The sequence below is a fragment of the Panthera uncia genome, chromosome X (assembly GCF_023721935.1).
Source record: "Panthera uncia isolate 11264 chromosome X, Puncia_PCG_1.0, whole genome shotgun sequence".
Taxonomy (NCBI): domain Eukaryota; kingdom Metazoa; phylum Chordata; class Mammalia; order Carnivora; family Felidae; genus Panthera; species Panthera uncia.
Window position 1 is genome coordinate 58,382,319 of NC_064817.1, and position 18,639 is coordinate 58,400,957.

The window sequence follows — 18,639 nt, forward strand, 5'->3', positions numbered from 1 at the left end:
TCCCTGATGGATACAGGTGCAAAAATTCTCAACAAAATATTAATATTAGCAAACCCAACTCATCAATACATTAAAAAATATCATTCTCTATGATCAAGTGGGATTTATTCCTGGGATGCAAGATGATTGAATATTCACAAATCAATAAATGTGACATATCACATCAATAAGATAAAGGATAAGACCATATGATCATTTCAATAGATGTAGAAAAAGCATTTGATGAAGTACCACATCCATTCATGATAAACACACTCAAAGTGGGTTTAGAGGGAACATATCTCAACATCATATAGGTCATATATGACAAACCCACAGCTGATATCATCCTCAATGGATAAAAACAGAGCTTTTCCCTTAAGGTCACAAACAAGACAAGGATATGCACTCTCACCACTTGTATTCAACATAGTACTGGATGTACTAGCCACAGCAATTAAACAACAACAACGAAAAATTAAAAGACATCTAAACTGGCAAGGAAGAAGTAAAACTTTCCCTATTTGTAGATGACATGATACTCTATATAGAAAACCCCCCAAACACCACCAAAAACTGAATTCAGTAAAGTTACAGAATGCAAAATCAGTGTACAGAAACCTTTTACATTTCTACAGAGCAATAATGAAGCAGCAGAAACAGAAATTAAGAAGACAATGCCAATTAAGATTGCCCCCCAAATAAGAAGATACTTAGGAATAAATGTAACCAAAGAGGTGAAAATAAACCATACTCTGAAAATTAGAAAACTCTGATGAAAGAAATTGAAGAGGACATAAAGAAATGGCAAGACATTCCATGTTCAGGGATTGGAAAAACAAATACTGTTAAAATTTCTATACTATCCCAAGCAAACTCCACATTTAATGGAATCCCTTTCAAAATACCAATAGCAATTTTCACAGAGCTAGAACAAAGAATCCTAAAATTTGTATGGAATCACAAAAGAACCCAAATAGCAAAAGCAATTTTGAAGAAGAAAAACAAAACTGGAGGTATCACAATTCCAGACTTGAGATTATACTACAAAGCTATAGTGATTAGAACAGTATGGTACTGGCACAAAAATAGACACATACATCAATGGAACCTAATAGAAAATCCAGGAGTTAAACCCACAATAATATGGTCAATTAATATTCGACAAAGCAGGAAACAATATCTGATGGGAAAAAGACCATCTCTTCAACAAATGGTGTTAGGAAAACTGGTTAGCTATGTGAAACAGAATGAAACTGGACCACTTTATTACACCATAAACAAAAATAAACTCAAAATGGATTAAAGACATAGATGTGAGACCTAATAGCATAAATATCCTAGAAGAGAGCAAAGGCAGCAATATCCTTGTCATCAGCCGTAGCAACATCTTTCTAGATATGTCTCCTAATACAAAGGAAATAAAAGCAAAAATAAAGTATTGGGACTACACCAAAATAAAATGTTTCTGCATAGTGAAGGAAACAATCAACAAAGATAAAAGGCAATCTACGGAATAGGAGAAGATATTTGCAAATGACATACCCAATAATGGGTTAGTATCCAAAATACATAAAGAATTTATACAACTCAACACGCTTAAAACAAATAATCCAATTAAAAAAATGGGCAGAAGTCATAAACAGACATTTCTCTAGTGAAGACATTCAATGGTCAAAGACACATGGGAAGATGCTCATCATCACTTATCATCAGGGAAATGCAAATCAAAACTCACACCTATCAGAATGGTTAACACCAAAAACACAAGAAACAACAAGTGTTGGTGAGGGTGTGGAGAAAAGGGAACTCTTACACTGTTGGTGGGAATGTAAACTGGTTCAGCCATTGCAGAAAATACTGTGGAATTTCCTCAAAATTTTAAAAACAGAACTACTCTATGATGCAGTAATCACACTACTGGGTACTTACCCAAAAGACACAAAAACACTAATTGACAGGGATACATGCATTCATATTTTTCTTGCAGCATTATTTACAATAGCCAAAACTGAAAGCAGCCATAGTGTTCGTGACAGATGAATGGATAAACAAGATGTGGTATATATATACAATTGAATAGCACTCAGCCAGAGAAAAAAATGAAATCTGGCCATTTGCAACAAAGGAATGGAGGCAGAATGTATAATGCTACGTGAAATAAGTTGATCAGAGAAAGATAAATACCGTATGATTTCACTCATATGTGGAATTTGAGAAACAAAATAAATGAGCACAGGAAAAAAAGAAGATGAAGAGAGACAAACCAAGGAACAGGCTCTTAACTATACAAAACAAACTGGTGGTTACCAGAGGGTAGTTAGTTCAGAGGTGAGTGAAATGGGTGATGGGGATTAAACACTAAACTTATCATGATGAGCACTGAGTAATGCACAGAATTGTGAATCATTATATTGTACATCTGAAAGTAATATAACACTCTATGTTAATATACTGGAATTAAGGTAAAAAATCATTAAAAATGAATGAATAAAAAGCGTAATATAGGGGTACCTGGGTGGCTCAGTTGGTTAAGCCTCCAACTCTTGATTTTGACTTAGGTCATGATCTCACAGTTTGTGAGATCAGGCCCCATGTCAAGTTCTGTGCTGAGTGTGGAACATGAATAGGACTCTCTCTCTCTCTCTCCCCCTCTGCCCCCCTCCTCCACTCAAACTCTCTCTCTCTTTCTCTCAAAATAAATAAATAAACTTTATTTTTAAAAAGTATAATATAAATATTATGTAATTAATGAATTATAACAGCTAATCCCATGAAGTGAGAATTAAAAGTGCCTATATAAAGTGGCTAAATACTTATGGTAAAGCCTGAGAAAATAATGTAAAGCTAAATGTTTGTTAAGGCTCATACTTAGCTTACACATTTTTTAATGGAAAATTCCTCAATCTTTTTACTGTGGTAGTATAAATTGTAGATCAAGCTGGATGGGGGTGAAGAGTGGAGAAGAATATAGTAAATATATTGGACCTCCGATGGTGAAGAACCTATCCCTTTATATTTCTTTGTGGTGCCCTTACTCCATATCTTGAAGGAGGAATGAATTGCACAGGAAGGCAAAGTACCTAGGACAACCGTGATGAAGCAAGAAAGGGCCTAGGTCCTCTCTATCATAAATCCTGATAACTTCCAATTTCTGTCCTACAGCCATAGGGGCCACTAAAAATATGTTCTGATATATCTCTGGGTATGCTCTGTGTATGCTTCCTGAAAACTGCCATCCCAAACTTTCCACTCAATTCAGTATTCCTGGGAAAGTTGCCCAATTTCTAGGCTTTTATGTATTTCACTCTTAGAGAGATACAATTCTGACCAATGCAATTTAAAATGCTATCTTACCTTTCTCTGCTGGGCTCAAAACAGTCACTGTAAAAAAGAAAGGGAAAGGTCAAAATTAGTGATATCTAAAAATATAATTTTTCTAATCCATTTGTCCATACCACTATTTTTGAGCAGTTTATTCAATGGAATTAATACATTAGGAAACAATCAACCTGCTAAGATAAGGGATGATAAGGATGATCAAATTCCATCCTTTACTATGTTTCTTCATCTTAAACCTGAGTAAGTACGAATTTCTACTCATTCAACAAATACAGATGTAATATAAATTTTTTATGTCCCACTAAATAGAAACTCTTGAGCTATAACATGGTAGTAAGAGCTAAAAAGCCAATCAATTAGAAGATGATTGATTATTCATTTTCTCAGACTATTCACTGGAGAACATCTTTAAATACCAAGTATCCCTTGTGTATTTAGAGTTAATTTAGTGTGTAGGTTACATGCCAGGTATGAAATCAGACTGCCTGGGTTAAAAACCCAGTTGCACTATTTTGTGACTTCAGGCAGGTTCCCTAACTTCCCTAACATTACCTACCTCACAAGGTTACTCAATATTTAAATGAGTTAATGAATGTAACTTCTGTTTAGCATAGTATCTAGCACAAGGCAAGTACATAACAAAATTACTTCTTATTATTATATTTGAACTATGATTTCATAGAATATCAGAACAGAAAGAAACTTTAGCAATTCTCTGGTTTATTGGTTTCATTTTACACTGGGAAAAATGGACTAGAGTAGTATCAATGATTTGCCCAAGGTATCAGAGCAAGTTAATGGTAGAGCTGGGACTAGATTCCAGGCTTCAAGGCTTTTGTGCCTACTTTCCCCAATCACTATTTGCTGTTTTACATAATATATACATAATTTTTGCCAGAATGTCATTTGAAGAAAGTGAGGCCTACCGCTTTTTAGTCACCAACAATATCTGTGTGCAATTATACTAGATGTTAAGGCAAAGTGAAGCTATAAAGCATGTTTTTCAATCTTGAGAAGGTATTGAATTAAGATGGTTTTCATATACAATGATAAACACTTAAGGTCAGAAAAATGGGGAAAAATCCAAACAGAGAATGAGACTTGTATTGTAGGGCTATTTCCTCAGGTCATTCATCAGTCATACTTCTCTTTCTCTTCATTTCTACATCTATTTTTGTTGAGTCTTAAAATTTTATCTTTCCAATAATCATTTGAATGAACGTTAAAACTGTTCTACTTTATTTGTGCTAAAAAATCTGACCAGATAATGTCCTATTTTCATAATACACCTGCCTACATGGCTACTCTTTTTCGTTCCTTTCCAGTTAAAAAATCCTGGGTAAGAAAGATTGATAAGAGTATATTTTTTCTTCTTTTCCATTTCTGAATCCAGGGCACTCATGAAAAATTTATATAACCAACTGACTACAAATTTAGGAAACAGAGACTTCAAAGATCACATGTAAAAAAGAATAAATTCTTTAATATAAAAAAATCACTACAGAAGCAAACAAAATGAACTCACAACAGGCAGCAAAAACAAACCCTAGGGAGATAGAGAATCTAATTTCTAGATTTCTATTTTATGATATTCTAAATGTATATTTTCAAAAACAAAATTTATAGGGCATGCAAATAAACAAAATAGTATAGCTTACTAATAGGTAAAGGGAATTAATAGAAACTGTCCAGGAAGACTAGGCATTGACTTGGTAGACAAAGACTTTAAATTCACTATTTTAATTATGATCTAAGAGAAAAACAATGTATAAAGAACTAAAAGAGATCAGAAGAATAAAAATAGAGTATCTGTATAAATGAAGAGATAAAAATTAAAGAAAGAACCAAATAAGATACTGGAGATGAAAACGACAATCATAAAATCAAAACTTTACTAGAGGGACCCAACATTAGATTTAAGCAGCAGGAGAAAGAATCAGTGAACATGAAAACAGGTTGATTTAAATTATCCAATATGAAGAGAAAAATGAAAAAGAAATGAAAGAAAAATGAACAAAGTCTGATAGACTTGTAGGACACCATCAAATTTACTATCTGCATAATGGGAGTTTCAGAGAAAGGGGGAGCAAAAGAATATTTGAAGAAATGATAACTGGAAAACTCCTCAAATTTGGTAAAAGACATCAATCTAAACATGCAAGAATCTGAACAAACTCCACATTGGAGAAATTAAAGGATATCCACAATGAGACACATAATCAAACTGACAAAACCAAAGACAAAGAAACATTTTGAAAACAGGAAAACATAAGCAATTTCACACCCAAAAATAATAAGATAGATAAATAAATAAATAAATAAATAAATACAGCTTATTTCTCTTTGGAAACCATGGAGGCCAGAAGGCAGTGAGATGCCATATTTAAAGTGTTGAAAGGAGGGGCGCTTGGGTGGTTCAGTCAGTTGAGCATCCGACTTTGGCTCAGGTCATGATCTCGTGGCTCATGAGTTCAAGCCCCGTGTTGGGCTCTGTGCTGACAGCTCAGAACCTGGAGCCTGTTTCAGATTCTGTGTCCCTCTCTCTCTCCACCCCACACCTGCTTGTGCTCTGTCTATGTCTTTCAAAAATGAATAAACATAAAAAATAAATAAAGTGTTGAAAGGGAAAGATCTGTCAATTAAGAATTATATAACTAATAACACTATCCTTCAAAAAATGAAGGATATATCTTGGAGAATGTTCCATGTGCATTCGAGAAGAAAGTATATTCTGTTGCTTTGGGATGCAGAGTTCTAAATATATCTGTCAAGTCCATCTGATCCAATGTATCATTCAGGGCCCTTGTTTCTTTATTGATCGTGTGTCTAGATGATCTATCCATTTCTGTAAGTGGGGTGTTAAAGTCCCCTGCAATTACTACATTCTTATCAATAAGGTTGCTTATGTTTATGAGTAATTCTTTTATATATTTGGGGGCTCCGGTATTCGGCGCATAGACATTTATAATTGTTAGCTCTTCCGGATGGATAGACCCTGTAATTATTATATAATGCCCTTCTTCATCTCTTGTTACAGCTTTTAATTTAAAGTCTAGTTTGTCTGATATAAGTATGGCTACTCCAGCTTTCTTTTGGCTTCCAGGAGCATGATAAATAGTTCTCCATCCCCTCACTCTCAATCTAAAGGTGTCCTCAGATCTAAAATGAGTCTCTTGTAGACAGCAAATAGATGGGTCTTGTTTTTTTATCCATTCTGATACCCTATGTCTTTTGGTTGGTGCATTTAATCCATTTACATTCAGTGTTATTATAGAAAGATACGGGTTTAGAGTCATTTTGATGTCTGTATGTTTTATGCTTGTAGTGATGTCTCTGGTACTTTGTCTCACAGGATTCCCCTTAGGATCTCTTGTAGGGCTGGTTTAGTGGTGACAAGTTCCTTCAGTTTTTGTTTGTTTGGGAAGACCTTTATCTCTCCTTCTATTCTAAATGACAGACTTGCTGGATAAAGGATTCTCGGCTGCATATTTTTTCTGTTTAGCACACTGAAGATCTCCTGCCAAGCCTTTCTCGCCTGCCAAGTTTCAAAGGAGAGATCAGTCACGAGTCTTATAGGTCTCCCTTTATATGTGAGGGCACGTTTATCCCTTGCTGCTTTCAGAATTTTCTCTTTATCCTTGTATTTTGCCAGTTTCACTATGATATGTCGTGCAGAAGATCGATTCAAGTTACGTCTGAAAGGAGTTCTCTGTGCCTCTTGGATTTCAATGCCTTTTTCCTTCCCCAGTTCAGGGAAGTTCTCAGCTATAATTTCTTCAAGTACCCCTTCAGCACCTTTCCCTCTCTCTTCCTCCTCTGGGATGCCAATCATGCGTATATTATTTCTTTTTAGTGTATCACTTAGTTCTCTAATTTTTCCCTCATACTCCTGGATTTTTTTATCTCTCTTTCTCTCAGCTTCCTCTTTTTCCATAACTTTATCTTCTAGTTCACCTATTCTCTCCTCTGCCTCTTCAATCCGAGCCGTCCTCGTTTCCATTTTGTTTTGCATTTCGTTTAAAGCGCTTTTCAGCTCCTCGTGACTGTTCCTTAGTCCCTTGATCTCTGTGGCAAGAGATTCTCTGCTGTCCTCTATACTGTTTTCAAGCCCAGCGATTAATTTTATGACTATTATTCTAAATTCACTTTCTGTTATATTATTTAAATCCTTTTTGATCAGTTCATTAGCTGTTGTTATTTCCTGGAGATTCTTCTGAGGGGAATTCTTCCGTTTGGTCATTTTGGATAGTCCCTGGAGTGGTGAGGACCTGCAGGGCACTTCCCCTGTGCTGTGGTGTATAACTGGAGTTGGTGGGCGGGGCCGCAGTCAGACCTGATGTCTGCCCCCAGCCCACCGCTGGGGCCACAGTCAGACTGGTGTGTTCCTTCTCTTCCCCTTTCCTAGGGGCGGGATTCCCTGTGGGTTGGCGTGGCCTGTCTGGGCTACTTGCACACTGCCAGGCTTGTGGTGCTGGGGATCTGGCATATTAGCTGGGGTGGGTAGGCAAGGTGCACAGGGGCAGCAGGGGCAGGCTTAGCTCACTTCTCCTTAGGTGATCCACTTCAGGAGGGGCCCTGTGGCAGCGAGGGAGTCAGATCCGCTGCCGGAGGTTTGGCTCCGCAGGAGCACAGAGTTGGGTGTTTGTGCGGAGCGAGCAAGTTCCCTGGCAGGAACTGGTTCTCTTTGGGATTTTGGCTGTGGGATGGGCGGGGGAGATGGGGCTGGCGAGCGCCTTTGTTCCCCACCAAACTGAGCTCTGTCGTCCGGGGGCAAAAAATGAAGGATAAAATAATATTCATAGATAAACAAAAAATGAGGGAGTTCACCACTGGTAGAACTATCCTTCAAGAAATGACAGCGGGCTATCCAGGAAGAAATTAAAAGACACTAACTATAATTCAAGCCATTAAAAGAAATCAAGAATATTGGTAAAGGTGACTACATAGGTAAATATAAAAGTCATTAGTAGGGGGAAGATGGCAGTGTAGGAGGACGCTGGATTCACTGTGTCCTGCTGATCACTTAGATTCCACCTACACCAGCCTAAATAACCCAGAAAACCGCCACAAGACTAGTAGAACAGAGTCTCCGGAGCCAAGCACAGATGAGAGGCCCATGGAAGAGGGTAGGAAGGGTGAAGAGGCGGTGCGGCCACACAGACTGGTGGGAGGGAGCCGGGGCGGAGGGGCGGCCCACCGGCCAAGGAGAGACCCCGAGTGTGGCTTGCAAAAGCAGAGGGGCCAGACGGAGTGTGTTCGGACAGCGAGCAGGACTTAACATCTGGAAGGTTATAAGTTAACAAATCTGTTCGGAGAGCGGGAAGGCTGGAGGAAAACCAGAGGGAGAGTTGCTGAGCCCCAGGATGACAGAGCTCAGTTTGGCAGGGAAAAAAGGCGCTCGCCAGCGCCATCTCCCTCACCCATCCCCAAGCCAAAATCCCAAAGGGAACCAGTTCCTGCCAGGGAACTTGCTGGCACCTCGCAAACACCCAACACTGTGCTTCTGCGGATCCACACCTCCAGCAGCGGGTCTGACTCCCTCCCGAAGGGCCCCTCCTGAGGCGGATCACTGAAGGAGAAGCGAGCTGAGACTGCCCCTCCTGCCCCTGTGCACCTTGCCGATCCACCCCAGCTAATACGCCAGATCCCCAGCACCACAAATCAAAACTGGCAGTGTGCGAGTAGCCCAGTCGGGCCACGCCACCCCACAGTGAATCCCGCCCATAGGAGAGGGAAAGAGAAGGCACACACCAGTCTGACTGTGGCCCCAGCGCTGGGCTGGGAGCAGACAAAAGGTCTGACTGCGGCCCCACCCACCAACGCGAATTATTCAAGACAGCTCAGGGGAAGCGCCCTGCAGTTCCGCACCACTCCAGGAAGCATCCAAGATGACCAAACAGAAGAATTCCCCTCAAAAGAATCTCCAGAAAATAACAACAGCTAACGAACTGATCAAAAAGAATTTAAACAATATAACAGAAAGTGAATTCAGAATAGTAGTCATAAAATTAATCGCTGGGATTGAAAACAGTATAGAGGACAGCAGAGAATCTATTGCTACAGAGATCAAGGGATTAAGGAATAGTCAGGAGGACTTAAGAAACATGATGAACGAGCTGCAAAATAAAATGGAAACGACCACGGCTAGGATTGAAGAGGCAGAGGAGAGAATAGGGGAACTAGAAGATAAAATTATGGAAAAAGAAGAAGCTGAGAAAAGAGAGATAAAAAAATCCAGGAGTATGAGGGGAAAATTAGAGAACTAAGTGATGCACTAAAGAGAAATAATCTACGCATGATTGGTATTCCAGAGGAGGAAGAGAGAGGGAAAGGTGCTGAAGGTGTACTTGAAGAAATCATGGCTGAGAACTTCCCTGATTGGGGGAAGGAAAAAGGCATTGAAATCCAAGTGGCACAGAGAACTCCCTTCAGACGTAACTTGAATCGATCTTCTGCACGACATATCATAGTGAAACTGGCAAAATACAAGGATAAAGAGAAAATTCTGAAAGCAGCGAGGGATAAACGTGCTCTAACATATAAAGGGAGACCTATAAGGCTCTTGACTGATCTCTCTTCTGAAACTTGGCAGGCTAGAAAGGAATGGCAGGAGATCTTCAATGTGATGAACAGGAAAAATATGCAGCTGAGAATCCTTTATCCAGCAAGTCTTCCATTTAGAATAGAAGGAGAGATAAAGGTCTTCCCAAACAAACAAAAACTGAAGGAATTCATCACTATTAACCAGCCCTATAAGAGATCCTAAGGGGGATCCTGTGAGACAAAGTACCAGAGACATCGCTACAAGCATGAAACCTACGGACATCACAATGACTCTAAACTCATATCTTTATATAATAACACTGAGTGATCCAACATAAAGACATAGGGTATCAGAATAGATAAAAAAAAAAGACCCATCTATTTGCTGTCTATAACAGAATCATTTTAGACCTGAAGGATACCGTCACACTGAAAGTTAGGAGATGGAGAACTATCTATCATGCCACTGGAAGTCAAAAGAAAGTTGGAGTACACATACTTATATCAGACAAACTAGACTTTAAGTTAAAGGCTGTAATAAGAGATGAAGAAGGGCATTATATAATAATTACAGGGTCTATCCACCAGGAAGAGCTAACAATTAAAAATGTCTATGTGCCGAATACAGGAGCCCCCAAATATATAAAACAATCAAAAACATAAGCAAACTTATTGATAAGACTGTGGTAATTGCAGGGGACTTTAATACTACACTTACAACAATGGATAGATCATCTAGACACAAGATCAATAAAGAAACAAGGGCCCTGAATGATACATTGGATCACAAGGACTTGACAGATATATTTAGAACTCTGTATCCCAAAGAAGCAGAATATACTTTCTTCTGGAGTGCACATGGAACATTCTCCAAGATAGATCATATACTGGGGCACAAAACAGCCCTTCATAAGTATACAAGAATTGAGATCATACCATGCACACTTTCAGACCACAATGCTATGAAACTTGAAATCAACCACAGGAAAAAGTGTGGAAAACCTCCAAAAGCAAGGAGGTTAAAGAACACCCTACTAAAGAATGAGTGGGTCAACCAGGCAATTAGAGAAGAAATTAAAAAATATATGGAAACAAACGAAAATGAAAATACAACAATCCAAACGCTTTGGGATGCAGCGAAGGCAGTCCTGAGAGGAAAATACATTGCAATCCAGGCCTATCTCAAGAAACAAGAAAAATCCCAAATACAAAATCTAACAGCACACCTAAAGGAAATAGAAGCAGAGCAGCAAAGACACCCCAAACCCAGCAGAAGAAGAGAAATAATGAAGATCAGAGGAGAAATAAACAATATAGAATCTAAAAAAACTGTAGAGCAGATCAACGAAACCAAGAGTTGGTTTTTTGAAAAAATAAACCAAATGGATAAACCTCCAGCCAGGCTTCTCAAAAAGAAAAGGGAGATGACCCAAATAGATAAAATCATGAATGACAATGGCATTATTGCAAACAATCCCTCAGAGATACAAGCAATTATCAGGGAATACTATGAAAAATTAAATGCCAAAAAACTGGACAACCTGGAAGAAATTGACAAATTCGTAAACACCCACACGCTTCCAAAACTCAATCAGGAGAAATAGAAAGCTTGAACAGACCCATAACCAGCGAAGAAATTGAATCGGTTATCCGATTCAAGAGATTCAAGATTCAAGAGTCCAGGACCAGATGGCTTCCCAGGGGAGTTCTACCAGACGTTTAAAGCAGAGACAATACCTATCCTTCTCAAGCTATTCCAAGAAATAGAAAGGGAAGGAAAACTTCCAGACTCATTCTATGAAGCCAGTATTCCTTTGATTCCTAAACCAGACAGAGACCCAGTAAAAAAAGAGAACTACTGGCCAATATCCCTGATGAATATGGATGCAAAAATTCTCAATAAGATACTAGCAAATCGAATTCAACAGCATATAAAAAGAATAATTCACCATATCAAGTGGGATTCATTCCTGCGATGCAGGGCTGGTTCAACATTCGCAAATCAATCAACGTGATATATCACCTTAATACAAGAAAAGATAAGAACCATATGATCCTGTCAATCGATGCAGAATAGGCATTGGAAAAAATTCAGCAACCTTTCTTATTAAAAACCCTCGAGAAAGTCAGGATAGAAGGAACATACTTAAACATCATAAAAGCCATTTCTGAAAAGCCCACAGCTAACATCATCCTCAACGGGGAAAAACTGAGAGCTTTTTCCCTGAGTTCAGGAATACAACAGGGATGTCCACTTTCACTGCTGTTGTTTAACATAGTGTTGGAAGTTCTAGCATCAGCAATCACACAGCAAAAGGAAATCAAAGGCATCAAAATTGGCAAAGATGAAGTCAAGCTTTCGCTTTTTGCAGATGACATGACATTATACATGGAAAATCCGATAGACTCCATCAAAAGTCTGCTAGAACTGATACATGAATTAACAAAGTTGCAGGATACAAAATCCATGTACAGTAACAGTTTCATTCTTATACACTAACAATGAAGCAACAGAAAGACAAATAAAGAAACTGATCCCATCCACAATTGCACCAAGAAGCATAAAATACCTAGGAATAAATCTAACCAAAGATGTAAAAGATCTGTATGCTGAAAACTATAGAAAGCTTATGAAGGAAATTGAAGAAGATATAAAGAAATGGAAACACATTCTGTGCTCATGGATTGGAAGAATAAACATTGTCAAATGTCAATACTACCCAAAGCTATCTACACATTCACTGCAATCCCAATCAAAATTGCACCAGCATTCTTCTCAAAGGTAGAACAAGCAATCCTAAAATTCATATGGAACCACAAAAGGCCCCGAATAGCTAAAGTAATTTTGAAGAAGACCAAAGCAGGAGGCATCACAATCCCAGATTTTAGCCTCTACTACAAAGCTGTCATCATCAACACAGCATGGTATTGACACAAAAACAGACACATAGACCAATGGAATAGAATAGAACCCCCAGAACTAGACCCACAAACGTATGGCCAACTAATCTTTGACAAAGCAGGCAAGAACATCCAATGGAAAAAAGACAGTCTCTTTAACAAACTGTGCTGGGAGAACTGGACAGCAACATGCAGAAAGTTGAAACTAGACCACTTTCTGACACCATTCACAAAAATAAACTCAAAATGGATAAAGGACCTGAATGTGAGACAGGAAACCATCAAAACCCTAGAGGAGAAAGCAGGAAAAGACCTCTCTGACCTCAGCCGTAACAATCTCTTACTCGACACATCCCCAAAGGCAAGGAAATTAAAAGCAAAAATGAACTGCTGGGACCTTATTAAGATAAAAAGCTTCTGCACAGCAAAGGAAACAACCAACAAAAGTAAAAGGCAACCTACAGAATGGGAAAAGATATTTGCAAATGACATATTGGACAAAGGGCTAGTATCCAAAATCTATAAAGAGCTCATCAAACTCCGCAGCTGAAAAACAAATAACCCAGTGAAGAAATGGGCAGAAAACATGAATAGACACTTCTCTAGAGAAGACATCCGGATGGCCAACAGGCACATGAAAAGATGTTCAACGTCGCTCCTCATCAGGGAAATACAAATCAAAACCACACTCAGGTATCACCTCACGCTAGTCAGAGTGGCCAAAATGAACAAATCAGGAGACTATAGATGCTGGAGAGGATGTGGAGAAACGGCAACCCTCTTGCACTGTTGGTGGGAATGCAAATTGTTGCAGCCACTGTGGAAAACAGTGTGGAGGTTCCTCAAAGAATTAAAAATAGACCTATCCTATGACCCAGCAATAGCACTGCTAGGAATTTACCCCAGGGATACAGGAGTACTGATGCATAGGGGCACTTGTACCCCAATGTTTATAGCAGCACTCTCAACAATAGCCAAATTATGGAAAGAGCCTAAATGTCCATCAACTGATGAATGGATAAAGAAACTGTGGTTTATATACACAATGGAGTACTATGCGGCAATGAGAAAGAATGAAATATGGCCCTTTGTAGCAACGTGGATGGAACTGGAGAGTGTTATGCTAAGTGAAATAAGCCATTCAGAGAAAGACAGATATCATATGTTTTCACTCTTATGTGGGTCCTGAGAAACTTAACAGAAACCCATGGGGGAGGGGAAGAAAAAAAAAAAAAAAGGTCAGAGTGGGAGAGAGCCAAAGCCTAAGAGACTCTTAAAAACTGAGAACAAACTGAGGGTTGAGGGGGGGGGGGAGGGAGGGGAGAGTGTGTGATGGGTATTGAGGAGGACACCTTTTGGGATGAGCACTGGGTGTTGTATGGAAACTAATTTGACAATAAATTTCATATATTGGAAAAAATATTTTCAAAAATTAAAAAAATAAATTGATTTATAGCTTAATTAAATGGCAAGTAAATAAATTCCTCTGTATACTTCACTGACTTGTGTTAAAATCAACTTCTATAAATTCTCCATCTGAACTTGCAAAAAAAAAGTCATTAGTATTGAATTTTTGGTTTATACTTCTTTTATTTAGTATAGAATTTAAAAGATAAATCCATAAGATAATAATGAGAAATCTATGTTAAGAGTCGTACAGTTTATGAAGATGTAATTTGGGAAAGTTACCAACATAAAGAGGGAAATGGAGCTGAAAAGGAGTAGACTTTTATATAGTATTATACATAGTTGGCATTGATTAAAATTAATTATTTGAACTTAATTATTATAAAGTTAACATGTCAATTGTAATATACAGTATTAAAAAACTTTAAAAATACAGAAAATGAAATTACAGGAAATTAAAATGAGTACAGCAGGAAAAATCAATTAAAAATAAGAATAAAAAATAAACAAAAAACAAGAATGAAGTAAAACAATAAGCCATCACTACACATATATTAGAATGAGAAAACTAAAATACTGACAATCCCAAATGCAAAGAAGGATGTGGAAAAACAGGAAATCTCGATCATTGCTGGTGGGAATGCAAAATGGTACAGCCAGTTTGGAAGAATTTTTCAAAGATATCAATGTAAATAACAACCAAAAAAGAGCTAGGTTAGCTATACTAATATCAGAAAAATAGATTTTAAATTAAAAATGGATACACAAGCTGGAGGACAGAGGAAGATGGCAGTGGAGTAGGAGGACCTTAGGCTTGTCTCATCTCATGAACAAAACTAGGTAATTATAAAATAATCCTAAATTCCCCAGAAATTGACCTGAAGACTGAAAGAACTACACAACTAAAGGGATAGAAAAGGCCATGTTGAAGAAGGTAGGGAGTATGAATAAGTGATGTAGAGGAGAAATGGACTCCAGATGCTGCAGCAGGGAGGGAACTCTGGCTTCAGAGAAGAGAGAGAGAGAAAGAGAGAGAGAGAGAGAGAGAGAGAGAGAGAGAGAGAGAGAGAAAGTGAGGAGAACCTAGGGGAATGCACAAGGAGAAGATTTCCATGAAAGCCATTGTGTTGGAAAAAGAGGGGCTGAATTTTGTGAGTTCTTGCAACCAGCAGGGCTTAAAGTCTGGAGTTTTATTTATTTTTTTTTAATTTAAAAATGTTTATTTATTTCTTTTGAGAGAGAGAGATAGAGTGCAAGCAGGGGCAGAAAGAGAGGGAGACACAGAATCTGAAGTAGGGTCCGGACTCCGAGCTGTCAGCATAGATCCCAAAGTGGGGCTCAAACTCATGAACCAGGAGATCATGACCTGAGCCAAAGTCAGACACTTAACCAACTGACCAACCAAGGTGCCCCAAAACCTGATGTTTTATAGGTCAGCAGGCTTAGCTGTAATAGAATGAAGAGGATACTGTGCCACTCTTGGAGAAAAGGCAGATAGCGTGGAAACAGAGATGTCAAGAATGACTGGGACACACAGGGGAAGGTTATTCGCTCTTCTTTGAAGGCATCCTTGAGAGGTAGCATTCATGGATACATCTCTCTGGGGATAAAGGAGTTGACCAGCACCATTTCCCTACCCCATTCTTCAGCAAAACACAGAGACACCAATGGGAATCAGCACAGCACCAACATTGGCTGCCTAACTTGCTTACATCAAAGCCTCTGCTCCCTGCACTCTGCCTGGACTGCCCATCTTAGTAAAGCTTCCGTCAGTCCCAGTGTGACAGATGCCTCCTCCATAAGATAGCACAAAACCCAAATCACACCACAAAACCCAAATCTCCCAACCATAGAGGTATGCAGGACCACAGTTCTCACAGAAGTGGTGTCAGGTCTCATTTCAGAAGCATATCAGAGCACATCTCATTAAAATTTCTCACATTCAGGTTAGGGACCAAACACTGAACACAGAAAGCAAGGAAAACCTCTTCAGACCACTGTCCTGAAGGATAGAGCAGAGAAAGCATAACAGCAGAGTGCAAACAGCACACACCACAGATACTCCCTGAAGCACCAGGCCCTGGAAACTATATTACCTCTTCTTCATAGGGCCATTACTTTCAGGGGCAGGAGATATAACTAGTTTTTGTAACACAGAGAAGAAGGCAGGGATTTAGACAAAATGCCAACACAGAGGAATTTATCCCAAATGAAAGAACAAGATAAGGCCATGGCCAGAGATGTAAGTGAAACAGATATAAGTAACATGCCTGATGGAGAATTTAAAGCAACAATCATAAGGATACTTACAGGGCTTCAGACAACAATAGAAGACATCAGTGAGACCCTTACCATGGAGATAAAAGAGTTAAAAAAGAATCAATCAGAAATGAAGAATGTAATAAACAATATTGGAAACAAGCTTGATGTAATGAACAACAGGCTGGAAGAAGCAGAAGAACAAGTTATTGACAAGAAGACCAAGTAATGGAAAATAATGAAGCTGAACAAAAGAGAAAAATAGTTATGCGACATGAGAATAGATTTAGGAAACTCAGTGACTCCATCAAATGTAATAAAATTCTTATTATAGGAGACCCAGAAGAAGAAAGAGAAAAGTGGGCAGAAAATTTATTTGAGGAAATAATAGTTGAAAACTTTCCTAATCTTGGGAAGGAAACATACCCAGATCAAGGAGGTGCAGAGAATTCCCATTAAAATCAACAAAAGTAGGCCAACATCAAGATATATTGTAATTAAATTTGCAAAATATAGTGATAAAGAAAACATCTTAAAAGTAGCAAGAAGAAGTGTCCTCAACTTCAAAAATAAGACCCATAAAGATACCTGGAGATTTTTCAACAACACCTTGCAAGCCAAAAGGGAGTGGTATGATATATTCAAACTGCAAAATGGGAAAAATCTGCAGCCAAGCATACTCTTTCCAGCAAGACTACCAATCAGAATAGAAAGAGATGATAGAGTTTCCCAGACAAACAAAAACTAAAGGACCTCATGACCACTAAACCATCCTGCAAGAGATATTAAAGGGGACTATTTGAGGGCAAAGGAGAGACCAAAAGTGACACAGACAAGTAAGGATCAGAGAAAATCTCCAGAAACAATGACAAAACAAGTAATGAAATAGTAATAAAAACATATCTATCAATAATTACTTTGAATGCTCTAATCAAAAGACATATGCTGTCAGAGTGGATAAAAAACAAGACCTATCTATATGTTGCTTATAAGACACTATTTTTAGACTTAAAACCACCTGCAGATTGAAAATGAGGGGATGGAGAAACATTTATCATGCAAATGGACATCAAAAGAAAGCTGAAGTAGCAATACTTATATCAGAAAAACTAGATTCTAAACCAAGACTGAAACAAGAAATAATGAAGGTGAGGGCAGAAGCAACACGGAGGAGAAGGCACTGATTTGGGAGTGCAGCCTCTTCCAACATGAGCCTCCACAAAAAACCCAAGAGTCACATGACCCTGGAGGAACTGCAGAAGGGGGAGGAGGAAGAATTTAACATTCAGTGCACATGCAGTAGATGAAGAACAACACTCAAGGACTCATCAATTGGTACAACAACAAGAAACTCCTGGGCCATGTGAAGCCCAATGACAGGCACTGCAACATGGAATGTGAAGGAAATGTAGAACGAGGTCCCCAAGAGAGGCAAGGGCAAGAAATCCAATCCAGTCAACAAAGACCACTACATCTCCAAGATGTTGGGGACTCAGTCTTCATGGTCCTGGGGAATGATCATCACAGGCAAGTAGAAGCCTCCTCCCCGCCTACATAAAATAAACAGTGCAACAATGGCTTTGAATGACACACTGGACCAGATGGACTTAAAAGAAATATTAACAACATTCCATTTTAAAACAGCAGAATACACATTTTTTACAGGTTAATGGGATATTCTCCAATGTAGATTACATGAGATCACAAATAAGACCTCAACAAATACAAATATTGAAATTATATAAAACACCTTTTTTTTAAATATGACATTTATTCTCAAATTGGTTTCCATACAACACCCAGTGTTCATCCTAACCAGTGTCATCCTCAATACCCATCACCCACACTCCCCTCCCTCCCACCCCCCATCAACCTTCAGTCTGTTCTCAGTTTTTAAGAGACTCATGTTTTGGTTCCCTCCCTCTCTAACCTTTTTTTTTTCCTTCCCCTCCCCCATGGTCTTCTGTTAAGTTTCTCAGGATCCACATACGAGTGAAAACATATAGTATCTGTCATTCTCTGTATGGCTTATTTCACTTAGCATAACACTCTCCAGTCCCATCCACGTTGCTACAAAGGGCGATGTTTCATTCTTTCTCATTGCCATGTACTATTCCATTGTGTACATAAACCACAATTTCTTTTTTTTTAATTTTATTTAATATATGAAATTTATTGCCAAATTGGTTCCCATACAACACCCAGTGC

General features: G+C 38.5%; 1 protein-coding gene across 1 annotated transcript in view; it reads right to left on the bottom strand.

Moving 5' to 3' along the window:
• The window catches only part of ZDHHC15 (zinc finger DHHC-type palmitoyltransferase 15), a 184,074-nt gene that overhangs the window by 127,668 nt on the left and 37,767 nt on the right, over nt 1-18,639 (bottom strand). The window contains exon 2 of the mRNA XM_049644682.1: nt 3,337-3,363. Coding sequence (XP_049500639.1) covers nt 3,337-3,363 — 27 coding nt within the window. The remainder of the gene's footprint in view (nt 1-3,336; nt 3,364-18,639) is intronic.